The sequence below is a fragment of the Nesoenas mayeri genome (assembly GCF_963082525.1).
Source record: "Nesoenas mayeri genome assembly, chromosome: Z".
In the NCBI taxonomy this organism is placed as follows: Eukaryota; Metazoa; Chordata; class Aves; order Columbiformes; family Columbidae; genus Nesoenas; species Nesoenas mayeri.
Genome location: NC_137542.1, coordinates 17,894,261 through 17,921,844, shown reverse-complemented (window position 1 = coordinate 17,921,844; position 27,584 = coordinate 17,894,261). Strand labels below are relative to the sequence as shown.

General features: G+C 37.2%; 1 protein-coding gene across 7 annotated transcripts in view; it reads right to left on the bottom strand.

Annotated features, from left to right (window-relative positions):
* NFIB (nuclear factor I B) overlaps nucleotides 1–27,584 on the bottom strand; it is a 273,378-nt gene that overhangs the window by 38,148 nt on the left and 207,646 nt on the right. For all 7 annotated transcript variants that reach the window (XM_080362342.1, XM_080362343.1, XM_080362346.1 and 4 more), the window contains exons 4-7: nucleotides 20,384–20,452; nucleotides 18,130–18,250; nucleotides 16,228–16,346; nucleotides 636–767 (exon numbers count right to left, since the gene is read on the bottom strand). In XM_080362342.1, coding sequence (XP_080218468.1) covers nucleotides 636–767; nucleotides 16,228–16,346; nucleotides 18,130–18,250; nucleotides 20,384–20,452 — 441 coding nt within the window. The remainder of the gene's footprint in view (nucleotides 1–635; nucleotides 768–16,227; nucleotides 16,347–18,129; nucleotides 18,251–20,383; nucleotides 20,453–27,584) is intronic.

The window sequence follows — 27,584 nt, the reverse complement described above, 5'->3', positions numbered from 1 at the left end:
CATTCTCATCTCTAACATTAAACAGACCATGATGCTGGAATTCCTTGTCACCCCTGATAAACCCTCAAGATAACATGCACTCTGTCACATTTCAAGTGTTTCCTCCACACTTGCAGTAAAATTTTACTATGGATTTACCATGGATTTCAGAAAATAAATGTTGAAAAGTATTTATCTGGATTCTGTCAGAGCATTCAAAAGAAGCATTGGTCCTTAATTTCATTGGGTCATAGTGAACGCGGTTGTGCCTTCTCTTGTATAATAAATCCTACTTATTCTGGTATTTAAATACAACATAATCATAGCGACAATAATAAAAAAGGAGGTAGGTGGAAAGAGGAAAGGTGGGGAGGATTTTTCTTCTGTTAGTTTCCCCATGTAGTTTAAGGCTTATTTTATTCAATGGCTAATCCTAAATTCTTTCCAGCGACTTGCAGCAGTCAGACTACCTGAACTGAATTTAATGAGCATTCCTACAAGGATACCCCAAACTCCTCCATTTCTACTCTCATCAGTATAACAAATGGGATTAGCTCACTAAGAAAGTCTCTAAAAATGCATCAGAATCTGATTGTAGGAAAGGAGAAAAGACTAAATGTATGTGGAGGTATTTCTTCCTCCTCCACGACCCTCACCACTGTGTGCAACTCCTGGGATTCCTGGGTGGTGATGCTGGGGAAAAGTGCTCAGTCTTGGTGAAGAATCCTGGGGAGAAGTAGGACTAAACAAAGGTTTTTCAGGTTTCTTCATTGTAGGAGAAGACATATCTGCAACAGAAAAACAATGGAACAGTGACATTAGCTTAGAAACCTGTCTCAGGACACATTATTTTGTAGACTGAAGATATTTATTTTTACTGCTCTTCCATATATACTGTTTGGTGACCTAAATCCCCTGTGACCAATAAACTAATTTTAAACTATTGCTTTCAAACTTGAGAATTAATAATAATCCCCTAACTGGTCTTTGTCCTAGAGAAACTACATTCCTTTCATACCAGACAAACCAAACAGTGAAAAAATGCATGTCTTCAGAACCTCCCTAGACACTTCTCAGCTTTCCAGAACATCAACAAATCATCTGCTCCTTCAACAGCCACATAATCTTTATTGCATTTTTTAATGGAACACCTACACTCAGGTGTGTAGGGTAGCTGCCATACACATGCCAGTTTATGGTATTTATATTTTGTTATTTCAAAACCCATCCCTTGCCCTTCCCAAAAACCAAGGCGAAGCCAATTGCCTAAGAATAAAGGATACTTTAACTTCTCTATCTCATATTTTCCAATTCTCAAGTACAGCCTTCCCGCCTCTTCCTTTCAGTTTCCCCATCAACAAAAACATCTCTTTAGAGCTCACTGAGTGAAGATAAAACACTAGTAGGAACAAATGTATGATTTCTACCATGCAGGGTTACTGATACTGCATAAAGAAAAATTACTGGATTCTTTCTGAAATTTTAATTAAGCAACATTTGTTGTACTTTGCATCAAATTATTTCAAAGTTAAATAAAATACTTTTATGGGACACACATCAATGTCATTAAGGGTTCCATTTCAAATCAATGGAACTAACTCATGTTTAAAGGACAGGTAATTTCTTAAGTATTTTACTGGACTAAGGGACTAGGACCACGTTGCAGCTGACTTTCCTACATGGACCATGTTAGCTCTTACAGTGATTTTGGCAATTTTAATACTGGCACACTGTAATGTGCTATTCTGGGGGACATAAAATCATCTTGGAAGTCAAAGATAGGCCTGTAAAATGTGAGCACCTTAATGAGACCAAATTGGACCGGTGCTTTCTGAACTGGCTGGAGTTCAAAGTGAGTTTTCACCATGAAAGCTGTACTTATAGCAGGACCCATTAAGCTGAGAGACTGCTTGTCTGCTCTGCCCCATCCCACTGTCCAGCCCTGTACAGGCACTGGCACCAGACCCAGAGCAGACTCTGCTCGTGCCACTTCACCTTCCCCCACAACTCCCCTGCCCCCTTTTGGTCCTGACTACTAAGTCTGCTGATTTGCAAGATACATTGCAAGGTTCATCTCTTCAAGAAGGTGACTGAGAAAGGATTTTCTTCAGGAGAACACTCAGGAAGAGTGAGGAATTGCTTTACAATAAAGCAATTCAGCACTTATTCAGCTTTAACAGACATGACAAAGGTTACTCTAAACTTTTTTATTATACTGTTCTGTTGCAATTTTACGTTGTTATCAAAAACACTGAGTGCTGACAGATGCATCTCTAGCCATCTTATAAAAATTTGGGAAATAAATCGTTGTTGAGGAAGAAAAAAGAGAAATATTTTGTCTATTTGAATCTAACAGAAGGTAGCAAAGACAAAGCTGACAAGTGGTTACAGTTTTGTTGAATACATTCGGCTAAGTTAAGAAATAATTTTTAAAACTGCAAGACTGAAATGTTTGAAATTGCGTTTTGCATAGGCAAACCATGATAAGAAGGTAAATGAATTCAGGAATTATTTTCAAATATATCATTATGTTTTACTTCCTGCTCAAAAGACAGCCCTAGTTTCTTCATATAAGACCCTAGTTCCATCAGAGCAAGAAAATTTGCACATGTCCACAACAGACATAGGGTTTTATAGAAGCTCAGGACAAAATTATTGAGCTATTGTCTTTGTATCATGGTTCTATGCATGCACAAACTTTGTCTGCAGAAGCATGGCAGTGTTACACTCTGAGAAAAAAAGGTAAGTATGCCTAATATACTGCTTGTAGACACAGCCTCCCACTACAACTATGTGATTTTCAGTAGTTGTCACATAACTTACCAGCGACCAAATATCTTGCTCATTTTACCACATATACACCATCACAAAAGAGAGAATGTACAAAGAGTTTACTTTTATTTCAAATTAGAAGTACTGTATTTCTGTCTCCCTAAGGAAAAAAAAAACTTGGGCTGGAAGTGGAAAATCTTTTCCTTATGTAAAGCTCATATTTAACAGAAAACTCATGAAAGAAAAAGCTGCCTGACTCTTTAAGGTCTGCACACATCAGCAGCTCTGATTTCTGGAATGCAGCAGAGATTTAATTTGTTTGGTGACCGTTACTTCATTAAAAAAAAAAAAAAAGTGTTGCATTTTTCATAAACAACATGTTTCAGTTGCTTTAAAGAAGTATGCTATAAAAAGTGCAATGTAATCAGAGTACCCCTTAACCTCCCATCACTAATTTGAAAAGAGTGTACTGAAAAAGAGATTGGTGACTATGATAACCCTAGAGCTTGCTTTAAACATGTGTAACTTATTCCTGGCTCTGCTTTATGGAACTAAGAGTTGTAGTTAGCACACAGAAAAAAGACAGCAAAAATTACAATGCAAACAGAATGAACTTCTCGCACAGACTGTTTCCCCATCAGGGTGAATACAACTGGTAGCCAGGAGCAAAGAATTCAGCACTGCCATAAAAACACTCATTACCCACCAAAACAGTGACTTTAACATACACTGCCCAGCACACCAGCATGAAGTGCTTTCAGAAGTTTCATCATATATGGCACACAGGCAACCTCAAAGGAGGTTAATGCAGGCAGAAGGCTCCCTGTTAAGACAATGCAATTTGCATTGAGTAGTAATTCAGAGAGCCCCTTCCCCCCAAAGGCCCCGTGTCTCTCCCCACATGTGCCTGGCCGTCATGTCAGAGCGTTCATGCTCCTGCTTCTGCCGAATAACAGATGCAGCCAAGAGGGCAGACGGAACAATAACTGTTTGTATAGGTTAGGAAGAAAGGCTGCAGCCATTTCCTCTTCAGCCAAGAGAGGAGGCTCAGAGATTTAATAGGAAGACACACATGTAACATTTATTTGGAGAGTTACTATTTACAAAATTGGGGGCGGGGGGGAAGCAGTTTTTCACTGTCTTTAATTCTGCTTGTAAGCAACAGTGCCTTTAAATCAAGCAGAATAAGTCAATGTGACAGTGAAACTTCATATGATTTCACTAGTAGCTTATACATAGTAGAAAACACACATTTTTCTCATTTTAAAACTTGTCTTATTTTTTCCACATCATGAGATATAGTCTAGTAGCTATATAGAGATTAGTTATACACTGATAAATACAGAACAAATGACAAAAAATAGGCCACTTGCTCCATGTCTGTGTCAAAATTTCAGAAATAAGATTCCAACCTTCATTATTTGAGAATGAAAATAAAACAGTTTCAAGTGTGATTTATTTTTAGACTTTTGGAAAAAAAATGCAAAGTACAGATGAAAAGCAGAAAGATGCCAAAAGCACTTGGACAAAGTTATCTAAAGGTCAACACTAGTCAGACATTGTGTCCTGTCCTGCTGAGAATTTCTCTCAAATGTGAAAAACAGGCTTTTGTTTTGGTTTGGTTTTAATTCCCAGTTTCAAATCACTCTTGCCTATATTCTCATATTACTGTGGAGATACGGTATGTATGAACACAAACAGGGTGGCATGTTATACATTTTAAAGCATCACATCAAAGAAAAAATGGCTTATGCCAATAAAAAGTTAATAGGCCAACTCATCTCCCAACGAGGTAAATCTGCCTACCTAGGAAGGCAGAAGAGCTGCTGTGAAGCATAGCATATGCAACCTGTTCATCAGCAGCTTGCACAAATGGTGCTCAGATGTATAGTTCTTCAAGACAGCCCAAGGCAACAATTTTGATCAATTCTAACGTGATAAAATCCTGCAGGGAAAGTGTGCAGAAATGTGTATATGTCAGCCTTTAATTAAACTATTGTTCACTTCCAAAGAACCTTAGGAAACATTAAGGAGACATGAGTTTTGGCAACTCCTTAATCAAAGCAAAGACTGTCTTCCTCAGTCTGAAGCAGCTTGTCATCCAGGCAGTCCCTGTCACCTTGGCACACTAGTTGGCAAGACACCTGTGAGGAGAGCTCAGCTGGAATTGAGCAGTGATCCAGGTCAAGTTCAAACATCCACCTTTCTGTTTCTGGACATCTATCTGCCTTCTTCATCACCACAACATGGTAGCTTCTCCTTCTTGCTCTTGAGACAAGCTCATGAGCAGAGTAAGAATAAATAATTAACAAATAGTAAATATCTTTTAATCCAGTTTATTCTTTAATTTTTCTAACTAATATATATTCTACTGCTTAGTTTCAAAAGCCTTTCTTTACAAGGTGCACTCCTGTGGACAACAATCTCTAAAAAATTCATTTACAACTCATTAGTGTAGTATCACCTCCAGAAAGAGCAAGATAAAACAACATTGAACTTGCTGTATAGATAAACATAGTGAAAAGCCATGGAGTCCACAGCACCACTGGCAAGCTATAAGAGGCATCCTTTCAGGCTACAGTTTTAAATGAACTGCTTTTTTACAAGAAACAGGACCTGGGACAATTTCTTATGGCAGGATACACTACATACATCACATCTAGCTGGACCTCACTCTCCACCACATCTGGTAGATACACTTGTGTAAAGCGCATGTGAAAACATAAGTGAAATTTTAAGTTCACATCAGAGAGTCGGGTGATGATAACAAATCATGACAAATCCCACTGTGCTCAGGAAAATCAGTTTTGTTTTACACCTGTGCATGTGAAGAAAAAGCAGATCAATTCTGCACAGGCAGAGCCAGCATCACCAATTTTCAGATGTGCTCAGTCTGATTTCCTTTAATGCTGTAAGCATTCTGTATTTCTCAACTGTAGGTCACGATAAGGCACCTAACATTGAATATTGACAGCTAAGTGATTTTAAAGTACAACTACCTCTCATTTGCAAGAAAAAGGCTTTTATATATCTGTCCTAAAGACTTTGCACTGAGGCTGAGTGGAAACTAAGAATCCTGAAAACCAAAACATTTTAATTCATTTATCTTCTTTGCAAAAAAAAAGGAATGGTGATGTATTATTTTGTGAACAAATAGGAAAGAAAGACAGATGTGCCTGAGCAGCTTGGCGTCTGAGACACTTGGTGCCTAGAACAGAGAAACAGGTTCTGTTAAGCATCAGTCAGAAGTCATGCTTTGCATCTCGCTCTCCCATCATCCAAATCTGTGCTGTAATCATTGGCTTGTTGGTGTCTCATTCCCTCTCACTCTAAGTTTTGTCTTGGAACAGAGAGAAGCCCTCATAAAAAATGTAATTATTTCCATGAAAAATTCAGTTCTGATGTTGTTTTTCTGATTAGAAAATCAACAAAACGAACAAACAAACAAATCAATATCTGTTCTGTTCCATGACTTTCTGAGACACATATAGCAATTCTGTGTGAAGGCCTGTGTACTTGCTTTTGAGAGAAACACTGAGGTCTCACATGAAGGTATATATGCGTGTTACTTAGCAGTTAGAGAGTTCTGAACTTGAGGAGCAGCCAATGTAAAGGTTTGAAGAGAACTTCTCTTCTCCCATTTAAAAACCTGATCTCCATTTCCTTTTTGCCTCTACATTGAGTGTAGTAAAGCATTTTACATATGAATATTTGGTACGAGGGTAGAATGTTTCGGTGTACAAAGATTTGATAAACTTCTATCTTCAAATCAGCCTACTAAGGGCCAAAGTTACTTTCACAGACACACCCCAGATACTGCACCATGCCCAGGGCTAATCAAACACTCTGTTGTGCTGTTTTGACATTTCATAACAGAGAAACCATTTCAATGTACTATCTTTTGTGATTTGCAGTGAAAAATATAAGAAGAGGAGCTAGACTAGAATTTCTCCCAGTGCCATTTTCAGTACTGCAAGCTCGTGAGAAAAACACTACAACAAAATTGCAATTCAGAAAAGCCATGCTAATACAGAGGTACATTTCTTACAATAGAAATGGTATTATTTTCTTGTTCCTAGTTCCTCTATTAATCTTTACTAATAAAGTACACTATTTTATTTTGCACTGTTCAATAAGCATTCTCTTATTATACATAAGAGAAGAAAATGATGCGAGAACTTTCAGATAGACAACTGAAACTAAGAGTCAGAAATCCTTTAGATGGAGTAAACACATCGGTCTTCTCATTGTTACCCACATGCAAACTTGCAGAATACTGTATTCCATTGCCAACAGTTACATTCTGTGCGATGTGTTAACCTTGATGATTTTCTTTTTTCTCATTGGAAAGAGGTTTGGACAAAAGATAGAATGGTTTTATCTACCTTCTCTAATACCTCCCAGCATCCTGGGGGACTGGAGGCTTAAGGGCAAAGCAATGGAAAGATATGATGGTCAGAAGAAAGCATTAATATTGAATACGTTCACGTCAAAAGCTTCCTTATCCCAAAGTAATTTGAAAAAATGTTTGACAATAGATTGGGACATACGGACCTAATCCCATAACAGTTGTCTGACAGTATCATATAACATGTAAGTAATTAACTGCTATACTAAAGAGATTATTCCTATTTAAATGTACATCTATTCCCACTAGGATTAGACTGAAACTATGGCACATTGTCCTGCAAGAACAGTGGGCAGGCATTCTTCATTCTCATCTTTCAAACCCACCTTGCCACTCCTCATCAGCAAGTAACAGTAAACCTTCCAGAAAAGGTTCATAATCAGAACAACTGTGTTATCATACCTACACTATTTCTTCTGAGGAGAAAAATACTGGTTTTTTCCATGCATTGATCTGCTGGCATAAAGCTGGCCAGTCTTCCTCACCCTACATGCCTCATACTAGAAACACTGTCCAGCTGTGAGACCCACAAGCCACAAGGGTCACCATGGAGACCACGGGTAGCTGAGGCATTGCTGTTGGAGGGAAATGAGAATGTCCCCACCCGCTCCACAGTGACCCATGGTAGATGGTGGTAGAGGACCCGACTTAATCTCTGCAGCCTCTCCTGCCTCACTTCTTCCCTTCAGACTCAGCTTATCCAACCACCTCTGTGCCAGCACAGCCCATCAGATGTCATATGGGAAGCACTTAGGAGCAACTCAGAGCTCAGTGAGGTGGCTACGTGCTAAGTATGGAGCCGGCACTGCAAGTAATGAGGCTGACTTTGGAAATAGAGATAAAAACCTTGAGACCAAAAATGCAAGATTGCTGCCACAAGGAATGTACTATAACAAATATATGCATTGTCATTAACAAACCCATATGAAGCTCCAAGTACTCTGTACTGCCGTAAATAACCCTTAAGCAATTACAGTGTGTTTTAGGTTCTCAACCACTTTTTAAACATTATACTTTAGAAACGGACCTAGCCATTTCATCTTTTCTGAATCATGGTTATGAGATGTGATTCCAGTAGACAGCTGTGATAGAGAAGCATTATGGGACACTGTGAGAAAAAAATAATTTAAAAGCCAACAAATTATAAAGACTTTAGAGTACATTTTAGTTATTTATTTAATTATCCTACAGAAAGCAATCCAAACTCCAAGGGAAAATGCAAAGCTATAACATCTCGTTAATGTTGAGAATGTAAGGAACCTGGCTAGAAAATGAAATGAATTCTGTAATCCTAACTGCAAAAGTCAGAAAAGTATTTCCAATTTCCAATGCAATAAGATTAAAGAGGCATTTGAGATAAAGCAATGTAAAGGAAGTTGTTGATTTAAAAGCATTTAGGTTATGGTATCTCATTTTTATTACTATTATAGTCCATACTGGTAACAGTTTAGCATGGGTTAATAGGTGTGCTATATTAATGTAACTGTAGAACCACGTGGACAATGGTTTTGAACTGAGATAAAATCTTTAACTCACATTGAAGTATACTATTTGATCAAGTTTTATACAGTTTATATGAAAGCAGTAGAAGAAAGATAAATTAAGAACCTTTTCAAATGTACCTATGTATACAGTACAGAAATAAATAATTTATCAATGATGACAAAAAGGAGAGGTGCCCCAAAAAAGTTACAATATGTGGAATATTTCTTTTTTCCATCTCATAGATGTATTGTAACTGGAAAGAAATGTCAGTGTGGGCCCCTATGATTCTTCAGGCACTATATAGTTATCCTTTCAGTAACTGAAGATATCCCTCACCACATAGATTCACATTTAAAAATCCGATCTCAGGTTTATAAATAATTTCTAATAAGAGCTAATTAGTTTAAAAAATACTAATTAAATCTGTTATTCAGTAATATCAGAATAGAACAGTTACACTTAATAGTTTCTGGGACATATCTTGCATTAAGATATGCTTTTTATCACTAATTTCAAACAAAGGATGTCTAGAGCCACCATCAAGGTAACAGAATGTTGCCGTAGTATAAAGTTTATCACATATTAAGAGCTATGCATACAAGAAAAATATTCTTTTGCACTTACATTTTTCACTTATGCATATGGGAGATGCATATTATAGCCCTGACTGTATTCAGCTCACTAATCACACATGGAAAACGTTAACTAATAGGCCTTGCCACAATATATTAGGCAAAAGAAAAAACAAAGAACCTATAATGAGATTTTTTTTACAGTGACCTTCTTGAGCAAAGAACAGACATTTCCAGGAATGCAAAAAGCAAACCTTTTTGTATGCTTCCTAGTGTATCTCCTACTGTGTCTGTCTGCATTTCTAAACATTTTATTATTCCTCATTCATATATTCAGAAACTGAAGTGTACATGAGCAGAAGTCAGGTCCCTGCTCTGCCCAGAGTAGAAACTTCCTCATCTGCTACTCTGAATATTTGAAGATTCTTATGAACATGTTGTAAATTATTCTAAAGCTATTCTAAATACAGAAAACTAAGTAAAATCTATGTTGCTTTACTTTTGGAGAAAGTGTAAATTTAATATCATTCTCATCCAATAATGGAGGATACAATTTTCTTGATGCACAAGCAGCTTCACCTATTTTAAGATAACACTTTTGCTTTCCTGTTCATGGATTTTTTTTCCCTTTCTCTGCATTTTTTAATTAAGTAAGTATTTGAAAGCTTCTTCACCTATTTTTCTGTACATAGTGCCTTTCAAGCTTTAAGGATAAGGAAGCATTTTTCACTTTTATAAAAGTGATTTTCAACTTATTTTACGTACCAGAAGTTTGTATTGTAAAATTGCCTCTATTGAAACTGAAAGTAAACAATTCCCTGTTGATTTTAAATTTGTTTTAACTAGCATGGCAGAACTACTGATTTTTAACGAGGTGACATAATACCTGTTCATTGAGCACTACCAATGTCTTGTTCTGCAACCAGGAAGAAAGAGGAGAACCAACCTGTGGCCCCCCATGTGAGTCTTCCATGCTAATATTGTTGTTTGTTACCATGATGCCACTTTCAGCATTATAGAAGCCAACAGGCTAAGAGAAGCCGTGGGTAAGAATTCTCTCTGGAAATACACTTTGAAAAGTTACTTTTGGAGAAAAGTACCACTAATCTTAAAAATGTGAAGTTATTAAAACTAATCAAGTGGCAGCATTTGACTGGTGTGTGCACACTATACTAGTTAAAAACACAGAAAATTCAGACAGGTGCATGAGATGTGCGTATATATATACACACGAAAATACGTGTATCTGTTTGTATACATTGATGAAAGAGTATCTTGAAATATTAAAAAATACAAAGGCAGTATCTGAAGTTACTAACAAGACATAAATTGCTTTAAAACATGCTTTGACATACAAGGATTTTGAGAACTCTGACTCAAAAACACAGAAATGCACTTAACAGATGTTCATCAAGGTAAACCTTTGCAAGATGAATTAATCTGTTAGATGGAGAATATGATTTTCTAAAGCATTAACCTTCAGAAGGAGCACTGGGAGCTGGAAAAAATCCTGAACTCTGTCCAACACTGGTCAACAAAATGACAAGGTGATCTGTTACCATTCTCAACTCCTGGACCACATTAACTACTTCATCTTTTAGTTCCCTCACTTCGGAAATGAGAACATCCATCTTTGATGGTCCATGAGAAGGTCCAAGAAGGTAAGAGTCATTGGGACGGACCCCAATGGGGAAGGAGTGTCGGAGTGGGAACTGAGTGGGAAGAAAGCAAAAGGGGACAAGTGTCCAGAAGAGGGATATCCAACAAAGGCAGTCAGGAGAAGTAGCAGGTCCAACAGCTGCTGGCCAACGAATGGGTGAAGGCAGTCCAGCTGTTTCAGTTTTAATGGTATGCTGGCATCTTGACTCTTGACTGTTGGTAGAAGTGGGTGAGGTGTAAGAGAGTGAACATGATGAAGAAACTGTGAAATTAAAATCACTTCATTGTATCTTGATAATCAGTATTTCCAGACACCTGAGCAGAAATCCATATAAATCTCTCCACTTTTATTGTGACCAGCGTGCATTGGTGATAACTCCTGTTTTATTTATTTACAACATACACAGGGTTGTGACACCTACCAGTAAAACAGATCTCAAGGACAAATACTGAAATTGTCTGCAATTATATTAATGTACTTTGTCAAGCTAGCTTTGAGAAGGGAGGCCAGAGGTGCACACATTGTGCTCTGCTCTTCTGATATTCATGTTTCCCTACAACTCATGGAAAAAGTATCTGATTTACTTACTCGTTAATAGACCAAGATGTTCATCAACAGTTCTTTACCTATTAGATCTGAAGGTTTTATTAATCCACTGCACTAGCCACTGGGTTTGTTATATTTTTAATAACTTGCTCTTCTCCAAATAGGGAGGATGATTTTTTTTTTTTTTAACTGTACAAAACCTTATCCTCCTCAAAATTTCTAAAGTGCTCAGCAAATTTACTCATGCAGCGACTTCCATATATTTCACAAAGTATTACTACACTACTGCAGGAACTCAAAATTTTGTTTAACACAGAAATATGTAAAGAATTTAGTAATAGCAACTTGGAAAATGGAAGACTGAAAGAGATGTACAACAAAATACTTTTTAGATCTAGATATATTTCCAATTGGTAGAAATGTAAGTAAGACGTGACCCAGACATTATTGAAGCTAATAAGACATTCAATTGGAAAAAAAGAGGTACAAGAGAGAATAAATAACTTTCTCAATATCTGACAACAGACACGGAAATTGAACTCCTAATTGTAATTGTAGGGCTCTATTTCTAAGTAATGCAGTATTCTCAGAGATGACTTTTCAATTCCTTAGGCTCTGGGATTTTTGGAGAATGGTTAGTTACTTGGAAGACTAATGGTAGGGAGAAGGTTTGGGAAAATCTTTGCAGTTATGATCCTGTCTATTTGCTCTGCAGGAAAACCTTACACCTTTTACGAAAAAAAAAAAAAAAAGAAAAAAAAAAAGCAAATATAGTCATATTTTAAGTATTTTAACACCGCAAAAGTAACGGCACAGACTAAAGTATCTTCCCACAATGACTGAATGCACGTAAACTCAGAAACGGCATTTAAATCCACAATAATATATTTTTAAATTTGTTTTTGAAACTGTTACACATTCTGTTGTGGTTACATATACTTTTAAAATAGCCACAAACTGTTGTGAGCCAAATAAATAAACCTCCAGGACAGTATAATTGCTACATGAGCTTTTCTTTTATTTTCGTCTATAAGGACTTACAATCTGACTTCAATTAAAACAAATAAAAATTTGTTTTAATACATAATAATTTTTTATTTATTTTATGAATTTTGATACTTTTGTATCAGAGCAATAACATGCATAACAATACTAGAGCACTGGATAACGAAGCCACCGCTCACAAACCTTTGAGGACTGGCTTTGACAAACCCAATGTCATCAAAAGTTTCCATTTTTCAGATATGCTTACTTATTTCTGCCCAGAATTACCTCTTCAAACAGTCAACTTGCCTAAAATAGACTATAGTCTTGAAATCTTATCAAAACATTTTTGGAAGTGGTATGACAGGAAGATGATAGATAACAGCAAAAAGACAAAGTCTGGAGTTTTACAACTGAAAGCAGGGTGTGTTATGAGGAAAGTTTTATTGTAGCTGGACTAGATTACTTTTTCTTAGTTTCACAAATGCCATATCCTGCCTAAACCACAAGTACTTCTGTAGCCATGCTTCCACCCCTCATGATGCATGTTTGCACAGTAGAGAAGCTGTAGAAACTATGAGTATTACTCCAGAATCACTCATACAAAATGACTCCTCTCCTGATATCTACTTACCTCCTAAACTACATATCTGTTTTTCACAGCAATAAAAGGTTGATCTAACCTGTCCCAACCCACTTCAAATTTTCATCTGTCACATTTTAAATCTCAGTAGATTTCTGTGTTACCCATTAATCTTTGTCCCATCCTCTATATCAAAATAGTTCAACATCCCCTAGATACCTATGAAACTCCTAAATACTTTATTCCAACCCATTTCTGTTATCATTGGTTTATTGTCACTATCTCCAGTGCCAGACTACCATTGACATCTCATTTCTGCTATTTTAAAAAGGCAGCTAAATAAAGACATGAAAAGCCTTCATGATAAAAGAATCTTTCAAAGAATCATCTCTGTTTCTATGAAAATACGTTACACTTGGGTATGCAGATGAAGAAACTAGACCTATCTCAGTTCAGAAGTTAGAGATTTTTGCACTATCAGGTTCAAAACAGAGACAATGAAACTGCAATGAATAATGCATTATTTTTTATATCAACCCTATTGCTGATTTTGTTTCTCCTAGAAAAGTTAAAATTGCATCAGAGTGAAAAAAAAATTGCTTATCCTTAAGCAAGATACCTGTACATATTCTTAATTGTTGGTCCTGTGGAATGATTCATATTTCTGGTGCTCATGACCTTTGGAGACTGCCTGGATAAACAGTGCCTGTTGGGACTACATGAGCATCCTGTGGTGACACTGGATGAACACAAATGTGATCCCAAATGGCTTCCCCTTTTTTCCCATTTATGCCTAACCTTATATGGCATGTAGCTCTCCATGGGAGAGAGGAAAGTACTATCAGTGAGCTCTCTGGCATAGAAACCACATCCAAACTTCATTACCTTTGTGCTTGCAGACATAAGGAAAGGGAATATAGGTTTTCACAAATTTCATATCCTGGTAAGACCTCTGTGTCCAAAAGGAGTTTAACACAGATGCATGCCAGTATGAAGATCCTATCAAGCATCTTAACAAACTAGCAGCAAAACAAATGTCAGGAGCTGCCATACATGCCTTCCCAGTGAGGCCAGGTACCAAGAACAGGCACTGCAGTCGCTACCTTACAGTGTTTCTGCAGCAGCAGAATGTAATTGGAGCCAAACAGAAATGGTTAGGGGCAAAAGGCTTGTGCTTCCCCTAGTATAATGGTTTTCAGAGTGGCCAATGGTATATCCGTCCCTCTGCAGGAATGAAAGAATGCCTTCAGGACAGAAAAAATGAAGTCCCTCATAGTGTCTCAAAGACAACCTCTTTGACAGGGATCTGGTAAAACGTCACTAGGCCCAGCAGTGCTAGAGAACAGGATATTCAGGGGTGAGTGTTAACTCTGGGAAGCAAAAATAAAATAAACTGATTCAAGTCTACCTCTTTTATTCTCTCATCTTTTACCTGGTTTATGAAAGATGTATAGAGAGTTAAAGGCTGTTTCAGTTTAGAAGTCTGGCTACCCAGTGTCACAGAAATTAAGTGATGGTTCATTTTAGATCTGCTAAGCAATCTGAACAATAACATTATTCAGTAGTGATAAATGTGACGTGAAGAAGGCTGTTAAAATTGAACAAACCCAGTGTTCACAGACCACAGTTCCTTGCAAGCAAAATGATTCAAGAGCTAAAAAGCAATTGAAATAGTCAGGACCTATCTGTGAAAGGCTGTCTCGGCAGGACTTGGGCTCAGCTCTTCACATGGCACTGACTTTCCTGGAAGACCCTACAGCTCACTCAGCAGCACAAAAGAACTTAATTTCACAAGTATGGAGATGCAGAGACTATTTCACCAAGGAATGATGGGCTGTTTTCCCCACAACCACAAAACTAATTTATTTGAAAAGCACAAAATTTAGTTGAGGTACAATCCTGTCTTTTACAAAAAAAAATGTAAAAAAGTGTCATGACAAAACAGGTAACAGTCACAGAGGACAATATTTTGCACTAGAGTGAAGATTCTGGCTGGTAGAAATGCTATTTTAAGTTTGGTTCTGCAAACACATGGGTAAGAGGTTTTCTTAATTCAACAGTGAATGCTGCAAACAGCTAGAAATAAGAAAATACTGGAGCATCCATGAGAAAAAACAATGTAGAAAATAAATCATTAAGAAAAAGACTAGCAGATATTGTGTGAAAGGAACAGCCTAATGATGAGAACACAGATCAGAAGGCAGACAGAAGCAGATTGGAAGGAGACTGACTGTATCAAAAATCTGAAAATAAAAGGCAGCTAAATTAAATACCAATCACATGCTACCTTGCACACAGAGATGAAAGAGAAAACTTATCAGGCCGGGGAAAAAAAAGCCTAAACCAATACAAAAATTAGGTAAGACCAAAGGGTCAGTCAGTTACTGAAGAAATGAGAGCAATGATGAACAGAGGACAAGGAAAAGGAGGATAAAGACTGGAGGCAATGGCATATTTTCTTCTCTATTTCACTTTTACATACTGTGCTGCACATTTCACCTTCCAAATAGCTGTCACACCTCAGTCATAGGATTCATTAACCAACACTGGTTAAATACATGTGACTTTGAACACATTTTCACATCACAAAGGTCAGAGAAAAGACTACATTGTCACCTAGGTTTATAAAGCATCAAGATAACATGAGGGAAAGTTTTGCCAATTAATTTCACTGTTTTGACAGTCATAACTTTCTCCTCCATAAAACCATGTTCCTTGCTTCTGACAAACCAAAACACAGCAACACTTACCAACACCCTTCAGCATATGAATATGAGCTACGTGTGGGCTCTTCAGAAAAGAGCCTATTTGACCTAGTCTGAGTCACACAGTATGGACTAAAGGCACACACAGGAGTCTGTCATGGTAAAGTAACAAATGAGCAAACTAGCGTTGACTCAACCATAGCATGAAGATGGTTTGGTTTTTACTTGCACTCAAAATCCTGCTGGGATAATCACAGCATACACAGTATTAAGTACCTCACTTGCCCCACATCTTTTTAAACAGTAGATAAGGCAGTCATCATATAGAAAAATTATTATGTGGTTGTTTATACCATATCCTGTTGACTATTGGTTTTAACTACATTTACAAAACCAGCAAATACACGTACCTAACAGAAAAATAATGATTCTTCTAAAAAGCCATCACTTTATGGCAGTAATGGAAAGGCAGATGCAGAGATTTATTGTGTATTTTAATATACTTCAAGGTAAAATGGTCCCATGTTACTCACCTTGATCTCTTTCATGCCATGTCCGACTCCCCGCAGCTGGTGAATTTGGAGAAGGATAAAAGTCTCCTGTTGGGCTTGGCTCCATATTTTCATCTATGGAGATAGTTTTGGGTCTTTTGCTGTTGAAGGAATGTGAGATTTGGCAGTGAATATGATATGCAACTATTAGTGATATATACAGTGTTTGGATTTCAACAAATATTTCAATGCAAAGTAATTCAGGCATACAAAACACAAAAAAAGTGAATATTAGAGCTTACATTAACTTACATAGACAATGTTATTTAACAATATGTAACGTAGGTATGTGTTTGCATTTTTCACAGGATTTAATATTACAGAGATGGCATGATATAAAAGTCCTAAGTCCACCAGCATTTGGCTGAGCAACCAAGAAACCAGCTCCTGTAACCCACCAAAGAAAGTTTGTGTCATGAGAGTGTTAACATTAAGCAGGAATGATGAAAGCAAAACAAAGCGCTGGAAAAGTATTAATAATAAAGTCAAAGTAATGAGGAATTTTTCTGAATGTGTTAATAAGGAAAAAAATGTAGTTTTTACTGCATTTCATAAGGTCAAAAGCGTAAGCTTTTCAGACGTCTAACCTGAAACAAAGACTTTTCATCTTGGACTAGTTTAATTAAAAACAACAAAAGGCCCGTATTTCAAGTCACTCTATATATAATGAAGGAGCACTTCAATACAGTGGAGGGAAGTCAAGTTTCCTCATAACAATATATACTGAAGCAGTTATGCTGACTGCCAAAGAAAACCGGGATGAAATTTTTAATAGTAGTGGTATTACTAATATTGTTGTTGTTATTTAGACAACACTGTGAGAATTAATCTATTCATTTCTAAAATGCACTAGGTGAACTGCCAAACTGAAAATACAATGAAATGAAATAAGAGAATCTGAGCAAAGTAACTCAGAAGTACCAGGTGCTGGTGTAAGAGCATCCCAGCCTCCTGTCAGCCCTGTTAAATCCTGTCCCACTCTGCACATACTTCCTGACTCACTGGGGTGCAGAAACCCAAGACCATGAGAGGTCCCATAGTGCTTATGATTTCATAGTACATTGTGCAGTTTCAGAAAACCAAGGAAGCCCAGAAGTGTGACAGACAGTACACTGTCTGGGAATCAGAAGGAGGATACAGCAGGTTCTCCATCTCTATGGATCTGCTGGCTGCTCCTGAGGGACAGAACAGAACAGTGTCTTTCTCAGAGCTGGGAGAGGGTAGCCTGTTGAAGCAAGGAAGATATGGGTCCCTCAGAGCAAATTGCGTGTAGCTAGCACATGGAGACCCTTGAGAAAAACTAGAGAGGCTTTGACTACCTCACATGTTCCTCCTTGTTACCACTATGATGGCAAGTGCCCCTTGTAAGGGTAAGGCAGCAACTTTCATGAGCTGGGATGATGCTACAGATAAAGATATCGCCTTGTCTTTATACATCTGTCCTAACGCCTTTTCCACAGGAAACAGTATCAAGACAGAGGTCCAGGAGGGAGCCCTCACAGATGCCTTTTGTTCCTGCAACCATCCCATGGCATCAAACCCTGCCAGCAGGTTCTCAGCTGCTATAGCTTTCAGAAACTCAGCAGGAGTTTTAGGATGCATAACTGTTCTCTTGGCAGATGATCCAGCGAGCACTTCAAACCCTGACAAAAGTTACTATTGTGTTTGGTATCAACAATGACGACAGGCAATAATGACACTACTTTAAATTACAAGCTTTGTAACATATATATCTCTACACAGACTATGGTAATGTATGTAAGTTGTCTACCTCACAAAATCAGAGAAAATTCATAAGATAGTTGCCTGTTGACAGTATTTCTGTATTGCTTGTCCTATATTATTCAACTTGGTTTCACATTAGAACTTATTTCAAATTGTTACCTGCTGGGTGGAGAGGACAAAGACCTCTGTAGATTCACTCCCGAATTCATATCATGGTAATATGGCTGGCTCGGAAGCTCTCCAATTGGGAAGTTCACTCCAGTTCCCTGGGTTATGGGTGCTGAAAAACATATCATCATAAGGAGTCACAGATAATCTTCTACATTTTTAGCCATCCTTTCATCTTTAACACTGGGAAAAACACGTTACTACATGTATCTAATTTTCTGCCTCTTGCAGAAACCAAGTACAGACTAGTTCAATCAATGTTTATGTGCCTAAAAAAAAAGTGAATTATCTTCCCCAGTCCCTAGAAATCCCTTAGCAGTTGTGCAGACATAATATATTTGTTTTATAACTAATAACCTGGAATCATTAACATGAAAAAGGTAAGATCAACTTTGGTGTAAAGTCAAGCCTTCTGTAGAAGTTTTATAATGAATGCGGCAGGGTTTATAAGGACAGATAGTATTATTTACTAAAGAATGGAAATAACTGGAAAGAACAAATTTGGGGACACAAAAACTTGTTTCCCTTAATGCTTACTCTTTTGTATTAATAATGGCCTTCAGTGCTGACAGCTTGTTTTGCTGCCTCCATTTTCTTTCACCCAGTGCCACAGGTATTTTTATATGTACAGCTATACACAAACACACACACTCGGCATTATCTTCACCTCCTCACATAGCCTGTGTACTGTATGTCTTGGCATTTCAAGAATAAATTATATGTTACATATTGTGGTGTATTTACCTTTGTTCACTGTTTGTGCATTGTGCATTTTAACTACCTTTGGCACTTAAAAGAATAATTGCATGTTGTGTAATATATCCGAAGGTTTGTATTTTTCCTGACGGTTAAAGTACTACTCAGTTGTGGCTTGAGGTTAAACAAATGCATGGTAAGAAATCCCACAGAAACCACATGCTTTAAAGCTTATTATTGGAAGTATACTGTGTATAGCAGACGCAGAAGGTACAACTTCATAACACAGCTATAATAGTGATTCTTTTTTTTATCTGAATGGCTTAACACTTAAAAATTTATTTAATCACCTGACAAATAAAAGAAAGCTGTATTTTGCTCATCTTCATCCTCCTAAAACAGCAAAACCGTATCTTCAGTAACCACGAAAAGGAATACGTCCTAATTCTGCAGGATGGCAGTGCTCAGTACTTTACTGAAGGACTCAGCATAGTTTTAATTGCTGAATATTAATCTCTGACCACAGAAAATGAAGTGACATATGCACCTTAAGCCTCACTAAGCTTATTAAATTCCTCAAGCATCCTGACCTGGCATGAATTAACTCTTGTGCAAAATTTGGACAGACAGTTTTGGAAACTTGTGCCTGACTGGGTTTGTCCTCACCTCATCAGAAAAGAGATTTTCCTGGATCATTCAGTTGTTATAATGTGGGTCTCATCACTACAGACACTTCTAGCTACAACTTTCAAGTATTTCTGTTCACTTCCTAATGAAGTCTTAAGAGAAATACTTTAATAGTATTGATACTAAAGAGAGAAGTGTTCAGAAAGAAATGGCAAATGAAAATATGCATTAGTTTATGCGATACTATTATAGTAAATTCTTAAAAATCAACAAAATAGATCTTACTTATGTTCATTTTGTTTTTTTATTTCTGCAATAAAAGCTTCACACATCCCTTTATACTTAATTTTTACACTGCTTTTTTCATTTGTTTAATGTTCATGTGCATAACATTTCTGATGCAAAAACAAGCCAACAGAATTACAAATTACAGGTACAGCCAATGCTACGAGTAAAAGGAAGACAAGCATATAATACATTTAAGTTAGTCGTCCTTTTTATCCACGCTATGATTTTTGTTTTAACAGTTACAAATTCAAAAATAAACTAAAAATAATCAGATTGTTTAGAAAAATCCAGTGAAGTACAGGACAACCTTAAAAAGCTGCAAGCCTAACAAATAGTAGGTTTTGTTACATATAGTAATTTTACTGACATATCAGTCCATGAAGCTGTGCAGAGGGACACATAACAAATCGATTCAATCCTTAAGAATTAATGCAAAAAAAAGAAAACTGCTTGGTTTATTACAAACGCATCCAAGAGAAACTGTAACACTGTGGTCAAAGATATCAAAGTTGTGTGTTATAAGCTTTTCATATGTATCCTCCACCTTGGAAAGGAAAAAAAAAAAGTTCAAGAACAGAACATTCACTTGATTACAGTAGGTGTTGGCAATGATTAAATGCAAATGATAACTTACTTCTGGACACCCTCACAAGTTCTGACACGTTGAACACTCCAGATTTTACAAAACTGTCCTCAAGGTATACTGCAAAAGATCACAGTACCATAATTAGTATCATGAGAAGATTAATAAATAACTGTAGATAAGTTTATACACCAGCTAACAACAGTATGAAGAGTCCCAGAACTATAATACACAGACCAAAGTACACTGAAAACTGATCACAGGATCTATTGAGAGCTAAAATGGATGCAGAGATGCAAAAAAATGTTGAGGAGTTTTGAGAAGTAATTTTTTAATATTTGTATGAAAACTCATAAGCAACACACTGAGTTCCTAGTTAACCACATAGAAAATGTCTAAAATCTAGGCCCTTTTATTAGTATCTTCAATTTTTAAGTCAGTATTGAACTGTAGCAGCTGGACTAAGCAATTTCAGCATAGAGCAGTCCTGTCCTCTCATACATTACTGCTTAATAGATTTTTACTTAACTCTTACGCTGGTCATAGTGACTTTACACTACCACTTAGTTATTATTTCCCATAAAAGTAGGAACATAGCAAAACAACTGAGCTATTCCATGGATTTTTTGTGTACATGCTGAATTATATATCTAGAAACCTATGTTTAAGAAACCATGTGTTATTGTTTTGGCTTATGTTTACATATTCTAAGATAAATGTATACGATATACTCTCCCTGCCATGAAATTCAGGCACAACTTGGAAGTACTGCAGTGAAACTACAGCTGATAAGCAGGAGTTGTCTCAGTAGTGTAACTACATTCCTTATAAAAAGGGAGCTGAGAAACGCAGGTTTCTGTGGAAGCCTTGTACTAATAATCACTGCATGAGGTGACTTGACTGAATTTGAGATTACATGACATCACATCCTTTACAGGTAGGAATGCCAACCATTTACCAACAGATATATTTACATCTATACTTGGGGCACATCACTGCTCCAATAGTATTACTTTTTTATTTGCTTTCATGTGAGATGGTGTACTGAGAATTCCTTACTGTGGTCTCTCCAGTTTCTTTTCTGAATCAATACAGTTTTTTTCTTTCAGAAATTCACTGCCAATTTTTTGTTCCAAATGTCTGAATGAGTAAAAGCACACTAAATGTCTTAAGTAACAAAACAAACCAACAAAAAATGCACCTCCTGAAATATCTACTGATTTGGAAAACAAAGTTTCAGTACTATTCTCTTTAGGTTTCTTTCATCTATTATTGCTTTTATCTTCAAGTACTTTAGGAAAATAGTGCCACTATAATCAGAAAAGTGACAGGAAAGGCAGCACACTACTTGAGATATTTGTCCTTGGTACATCTGGAGAAATGTCTGCTTAGTTTTCAGGATCAAACAAAGAGGGCAGAGGCAAAAAGAGCAGTTTCCACTGCTTACTAGCAGTCTTACTAGGACCACAGAGCTGCCTCACCCAGCATCTCCGATATTATTTACCAGTGCACATATAAACAATGAACTTGACAACTCAAGCTGAAAGAAAGAGAACACATCCAGCTGAGCACATTTCCTGACATCTTTGTTATGCTGCTATACCTATGAGTGAATGTCAGTCTTCCCCAGATGAAAAACCACCCCAGGAGCAGGTGCAGTGGGCCTGCAAAGCACTATAGGCCAGTGGGATCATCCTGAACTGTGTCATGCCAATGCCATCATCTTCTTATCTTCCAGTCAATGTCACTTCATAAGATATCCCTGCATGCTACTTCATATGATATCCCTGTATGTCTTTATTTCCATGGGTAGCTCTGCAGGTCTCACTCTTTTTTCTTCACTTCTTTTCACATTCCTCTCCCTCTCGTTTTCAACAGCTTCTCTCCATATCTGTTACTTTTTCCACTTTTATTGTCCTTCACCTGGATGTTGCAGGCCTCTCTGCAACCTTATTCATCTACAGTTTCTGAGAAATAGGAGACCTTCTCTTTCATCTTCTGTATTCTCATGCAAACTTTCTCCTTGTTTTTTTGCGTGGACAAAAACACGACTTCTCAAGTATTTATTTTCTTATTTGACAGGCCTTGGCATACCCATACTATAAAAAACTGACCAGTTCATGTTTCTTTTTCCTTTCTTCCTTAGTTTTAATTTTTTAACCTAAGAATGGGCAAGGTGGATAAATGCTAATAATTCCTTTGACAATGGCAATATTTCCCTTCTCTGCCTATATCCTCCAGTAGGAAGCTGAAGCAGTACACGAACGGGAGATTTCCAAAGAAAAATTTGGTTTCTTGATTTTAGTTGGTGTGTAAGTGAAGTATGGCTTAAAGCCAGTGTGCAAATATGCAGCCAGCTCTGGAGCTGGTAATTAGACAAGACTGAAATTCTCTGCTGCTTATTCAAATACCACTACTGCTATTTTGAAGCACAACTTCTCCCATTCAAAGTAGGCTAACTTGAGAGGAGTTTTACCCAAGTGTAGCTTAGTCAAGGTATCATTACAGTAAGAACATGCCCCAAGGCTCACATTAAAAAAAAAGTCCATGTAGGATTTTATATGAAAGAACACAGATGTATACATGTATATGCACACACACACACAGAGACAAACGTGTTTAATCTTCAGTCTTCTCTCATGAATTCTTAGTTTTTCTCACCGGCAATACTGCTAATACCCACATAACACAAAAAGCAATATGGTGTGTTTCTCTCATTGTGATAATGAAATGGGAGCAGGGAAAAAGTTCTGCCACTGAGTGGTATCACTGTTCATCTCCCTCTCACAGAAGGATGTGTTGTTGACTGATGGATCTTTCACCTAGGTCTCACCTTGCCTTGGATGGTCCAAAAAATAATGACACTCACAGACATATGCAAATGCTTTGCCAGGCATTAGGAAAGAGAGGGAAACTGCAGCTATTGTAAATCTCAATCAACTTAGAAAACAGTTTGATTCTTTTCCCAATGGAATGTCACAAAATTTTATTTACAAATTGATGCAACAGTAAACAGTCTATGTCACAGGCACTGAACAACTTCATCCTGAGCCTTATGTTCTGAGAGTGAAGTTACATTCCAGTTGTGCCTCCAAGTGCAGAAAAATAAACACAGTAGGTTCAGTTCCAGCACTAGTGGAGTTCAACAGTTTTAACTACTGAGGAAGTCAATAGGATTTTTTTTTCCATTCAACTGATGTAATTTGTTGCAGATACCTGTACTCTACATACAACAAAGGATAAAGAGCAAGATTTTGACTTTATGGCGTGAGACACTGCCTTTTATCTTGTGCTGCTGATCTCCGTGCTGAAGATCTAACATTCTTGTTCACATTAATACACTGCATGCAAGAAAAACACTTGGTGATACTCCATATGCTATAGGTCTTAGTGTCTTTTTGATTAAGCATTCCTGAATGCACTGCTTGCATTAACTTGCTGAAGAGTCTCAAATTAGCATTCTTGTTTTTCTGATCTGTTCGGTACAGAAACTAATGCATTTGATAACAGTGTAGTGTTGTATTCCTCACAGAGGATTTACTGTATCTTTGGATGGTTGTGATAACACTTTGCTGTCTTTATTGTTCAAACCTAATATGAACATATATTGTCATTGACTGAAACTAACCTTGCTAAAGAGACAACACTCTCTGAAATGCATTTCACTAATTGTCATTATTCTTGAAAATCTAAGTTCTATAAAAGAACATTTCTACCAAAAGCACCATAGTGAAATTCTGTATAAATAGTCAGTAACTTCCAAAACCCAGGAATAGCAGTGATTTTTTTTTATTTCCTTTTAGTTTTCGCCTTTGTGCCGGGTGAGCATAAAATCTGTCTTCTCTCCTTACCTTTCATACAGAAAACTCATTTCTGAACAATACGTTTTCCAAACAATACTACAAAAACCAGACCAGTGCCAGCAAGCATGAAAGAGGAACAAGTTAAGCTGAGCAGCAGTCCTGAGCAGGCCCCCCGCACACAGTCAGTAACAGGAGAAACCGTCAGTAATGCCTCCAACTGCTATAGAAGTTACTCTATCCTAGTCTTTTTACATATTCCGCTCTGTACCTGTGCTGCTTTGAAGAGCTGGGTTTCAAGTACAGCTTTTAACCATGCTAAGACTCAAATGGAGAAAAAAAAAAAAAAAAAAAAAAAAAAGTTGTTTAAATCTACTGAAAAACATTTTGAGTTTGCACCAACATGCACTGTAAAGGGCTTGTTCTCACATTACTTAAAAGATTACCAGTGACGTCTGGGTTTACAAATCTTTAACCAGCCTTTTTTATGTCTTCTGATTTAATTGTACTTTTATGAATAGAATGCCTGTTTACATTCTGCTGCATATTGTCTAGTGCCAAAACATAAAATCACTTCCTTGTATCATTAAACATCTAGTTTTTTCACTGATAGAACCTTGATTTTGCGTAACTTATAAAACAGGAGTAAGGTTCCAATCAGTGCAGGAAACAATTTGTGTTACTGTGCTTTTATTTCTAGATCTTTACAAATAGGAGTTATAAAGCAGCAGATAGACTTACTAGCAGTTCAACATCAGGAGCTACTGTGGGAAGGCTGGAAGCTTCAGCCTGGTATACAAAATACTAGTAGAGAGCCGCAACTTGACTTTAAGTTATACAATGCAATGTTCTGGATGCTACTACAGTTTTGTTTTACTTCTGAAAATGCTACAGTTAAAACTTAATTAATTTCATTGCATTGCTTGTCTTGAGTCTTTGAAAACTGACTTTTCAAGCATCAGGTCTTGCTGCTGTCTGCAATATATGACTTCTACAGGAAGCTCTTTAACTTCAGCAGGAATCCTAGTGGCAGAGGCCAGAATTTCGTAAAGGCAGTGAAGGGTGGATGACCCAAGGAGTGACAGAGAAGATTTCAGCTATGATGTTACTTGAAACAGTAGCTAAGGTCTGTCCAGAGAATGAGGCTAATTTGGTTATCTCGCAACTGTCTCTGGCATTATTGCATACCCACAGTTTGTTTTGGTGATCTGTTTTTTCCTGAAAGTTTCAATGATGCTGTAAATGGGACAGAGAACAAATATTGCAAAAAGATCTCCTGATTCCATTTTACTTTTTAGCACAATAAGAAACTAAGCAGTTGCCTATGCCATTTTCAGAAAAAAAATGAGATTTTCGATATTCTCAAGTTAATAACAAGAACTATAATATCCTTCAATGCTTCAGTAATTTGAAGAAGTAAACATCTGGTTTAACGGACTCTCGAATCCATGCACTAAAATGTAATAAGTTAGTTGCCCAAAAACCTAACAAGAAAGAAAACTAACACAAATGCATACTGCCTACCACTCCAGAGGGTCTCAGTTTATTTACAAACTACAGTCAAGATTTAAAAAGATGCTGGGGCAGGTGCTTTTTAACAGCTGACTGCCATGTACCAAAAAAATAATTTCCTGATGTCAACACCAGTTTCTAGAATTCTAACAGGTAACCTAAGAGTTCTTAGTGAATTCTTGCTCTGTGCATACTTTGAAGTAAAAACCATTGGGCTCACCATTGAACACAACAGCGTCAGAAGTGAACATTGCATCAGAAGTGATCACAGCATCATTTATTTACACAGCATGGCAGTTGATTTAAAAAAAAAAAAAAAACAAATCAGAACACTAAGCCAGTAGACAGTGATAATTACGCACACCAAATTTCCAACCAGCATGCAAGGCCAAAAACTCTTCCTCTTGTTAAAAGGGGCTGTACAATCTGTGCAGGTTTCTGACTGTCAAGACAGCATAGCTGTACACTGGCTCCCAAACGTCCCACCTGGCTCAGGGCTGAGAGGCTGATGAGGAAGAGTATCACCTCTCAGTCACTGGCAATACTAATTCATAGAGCATTTGGGAAAGGGAGAACACAGAAAATCAAGCCCTGACCAAACCCAAGCCTGTTTTATTTGAAGATCACTATCTGAGACGACACGGTAGCAAGCATATGGGAAACACTTAGCATTTCAGAATATCCACTCCCACGCTGAAGAAGCGAGGTGAATATACGTTTGTTTAAATACAGTTCTGGCTGAATCCCCAAACTGCTGCTAGGGCATCATCGCTTCCAAAAGAAAAGCTGCTTACAATCATGAGTCCAGGGAATATCTCTTCTATTCCTATTAGTTAGGGGGTTAATTCCCCATCCAGAAGAGGGTAACTTCCAATACAGTAAAATAATCAAACCATCACTGTTCTCAGTCATTCAAAACTCAAAGATATTTGCTTACAGCATTTCCAAAAAAGAGGAAAGGTTAAGACCACATTAATCTTCAGAGGTGATTTCTGAAACTATACATGCTAAAACTCAAAACTGAAATACTTCTATCTAAAATAGTCACATAGGGGCAAATTTATTATGCATTTCTTAAGGCTTGATCCAAAAAGAATGTTCTCACTATGGCTGCTAGCCCACAGGAAAGCACAAAAATGCCTTTGAGGCTCTACAGCTGCAAAAGAGATTTGCATATTGACAGACAGGTGAGGCTGGTTGCAAGCTTTTTGGCAATATCTTTTTTTAATTAGAAAGAGGGAAGGGAAGGGAAGGGAAGAGAAGGGAAGGGAAGGGAAGGGAAGGGAAGGGAAGGGAAGGGAAGGGAAGGGAAGGGAAGGGAAGGGAAGGGAAGGGAAGGGAAGGGAAGGGAAGGGAAGGGAAGGGAAGGGAAGGGAAGGGAAGGGAAGGGAAGGGAAGGGAAGGGAAGGGAAAAAGAAAAAGAAAAAGAAAAAAGAAAGAGAAAAAGAAAAAGAAAAAGAAAAAGAAAAAGAAAAAGAAAAAGAGAAAAAGAGAAAAAGAAAAAAGAAAAAGAAAAAGGTAATTTAACTCAAGTCTTCTTTGGAAATGGTTCCCAGAATAAAATCTCTGGTGAAAACAGAAGGGGAAAAACAATTCCAGAGCTGTAAGACTGAGGACTCACATAACTATGCCTCATTCAGATTAAGGATCTTATCACTAGATTAATCCCATGACAACATGGTTACTGTGAAGGAAAGAAGAAGGGAAACAGTGGAGAGGAATGAAAGGCAGAAAGACAGTTTCTCAATCTCTCTGTCTAAAAGTGTGTCACCCCATACAAATAATCTAATATTCATCATCACACAGCTCAAACCTGAGTCATCTGCATTTCTCATTCAGCCCTGACTGCTGTTATAGAGTTTGCAAAATTTATGTGACAATATCCTTTGGACTAACTCAAGTGGAGTAAATTCTATCAAGGAAAAACAAATCGCAGGTCC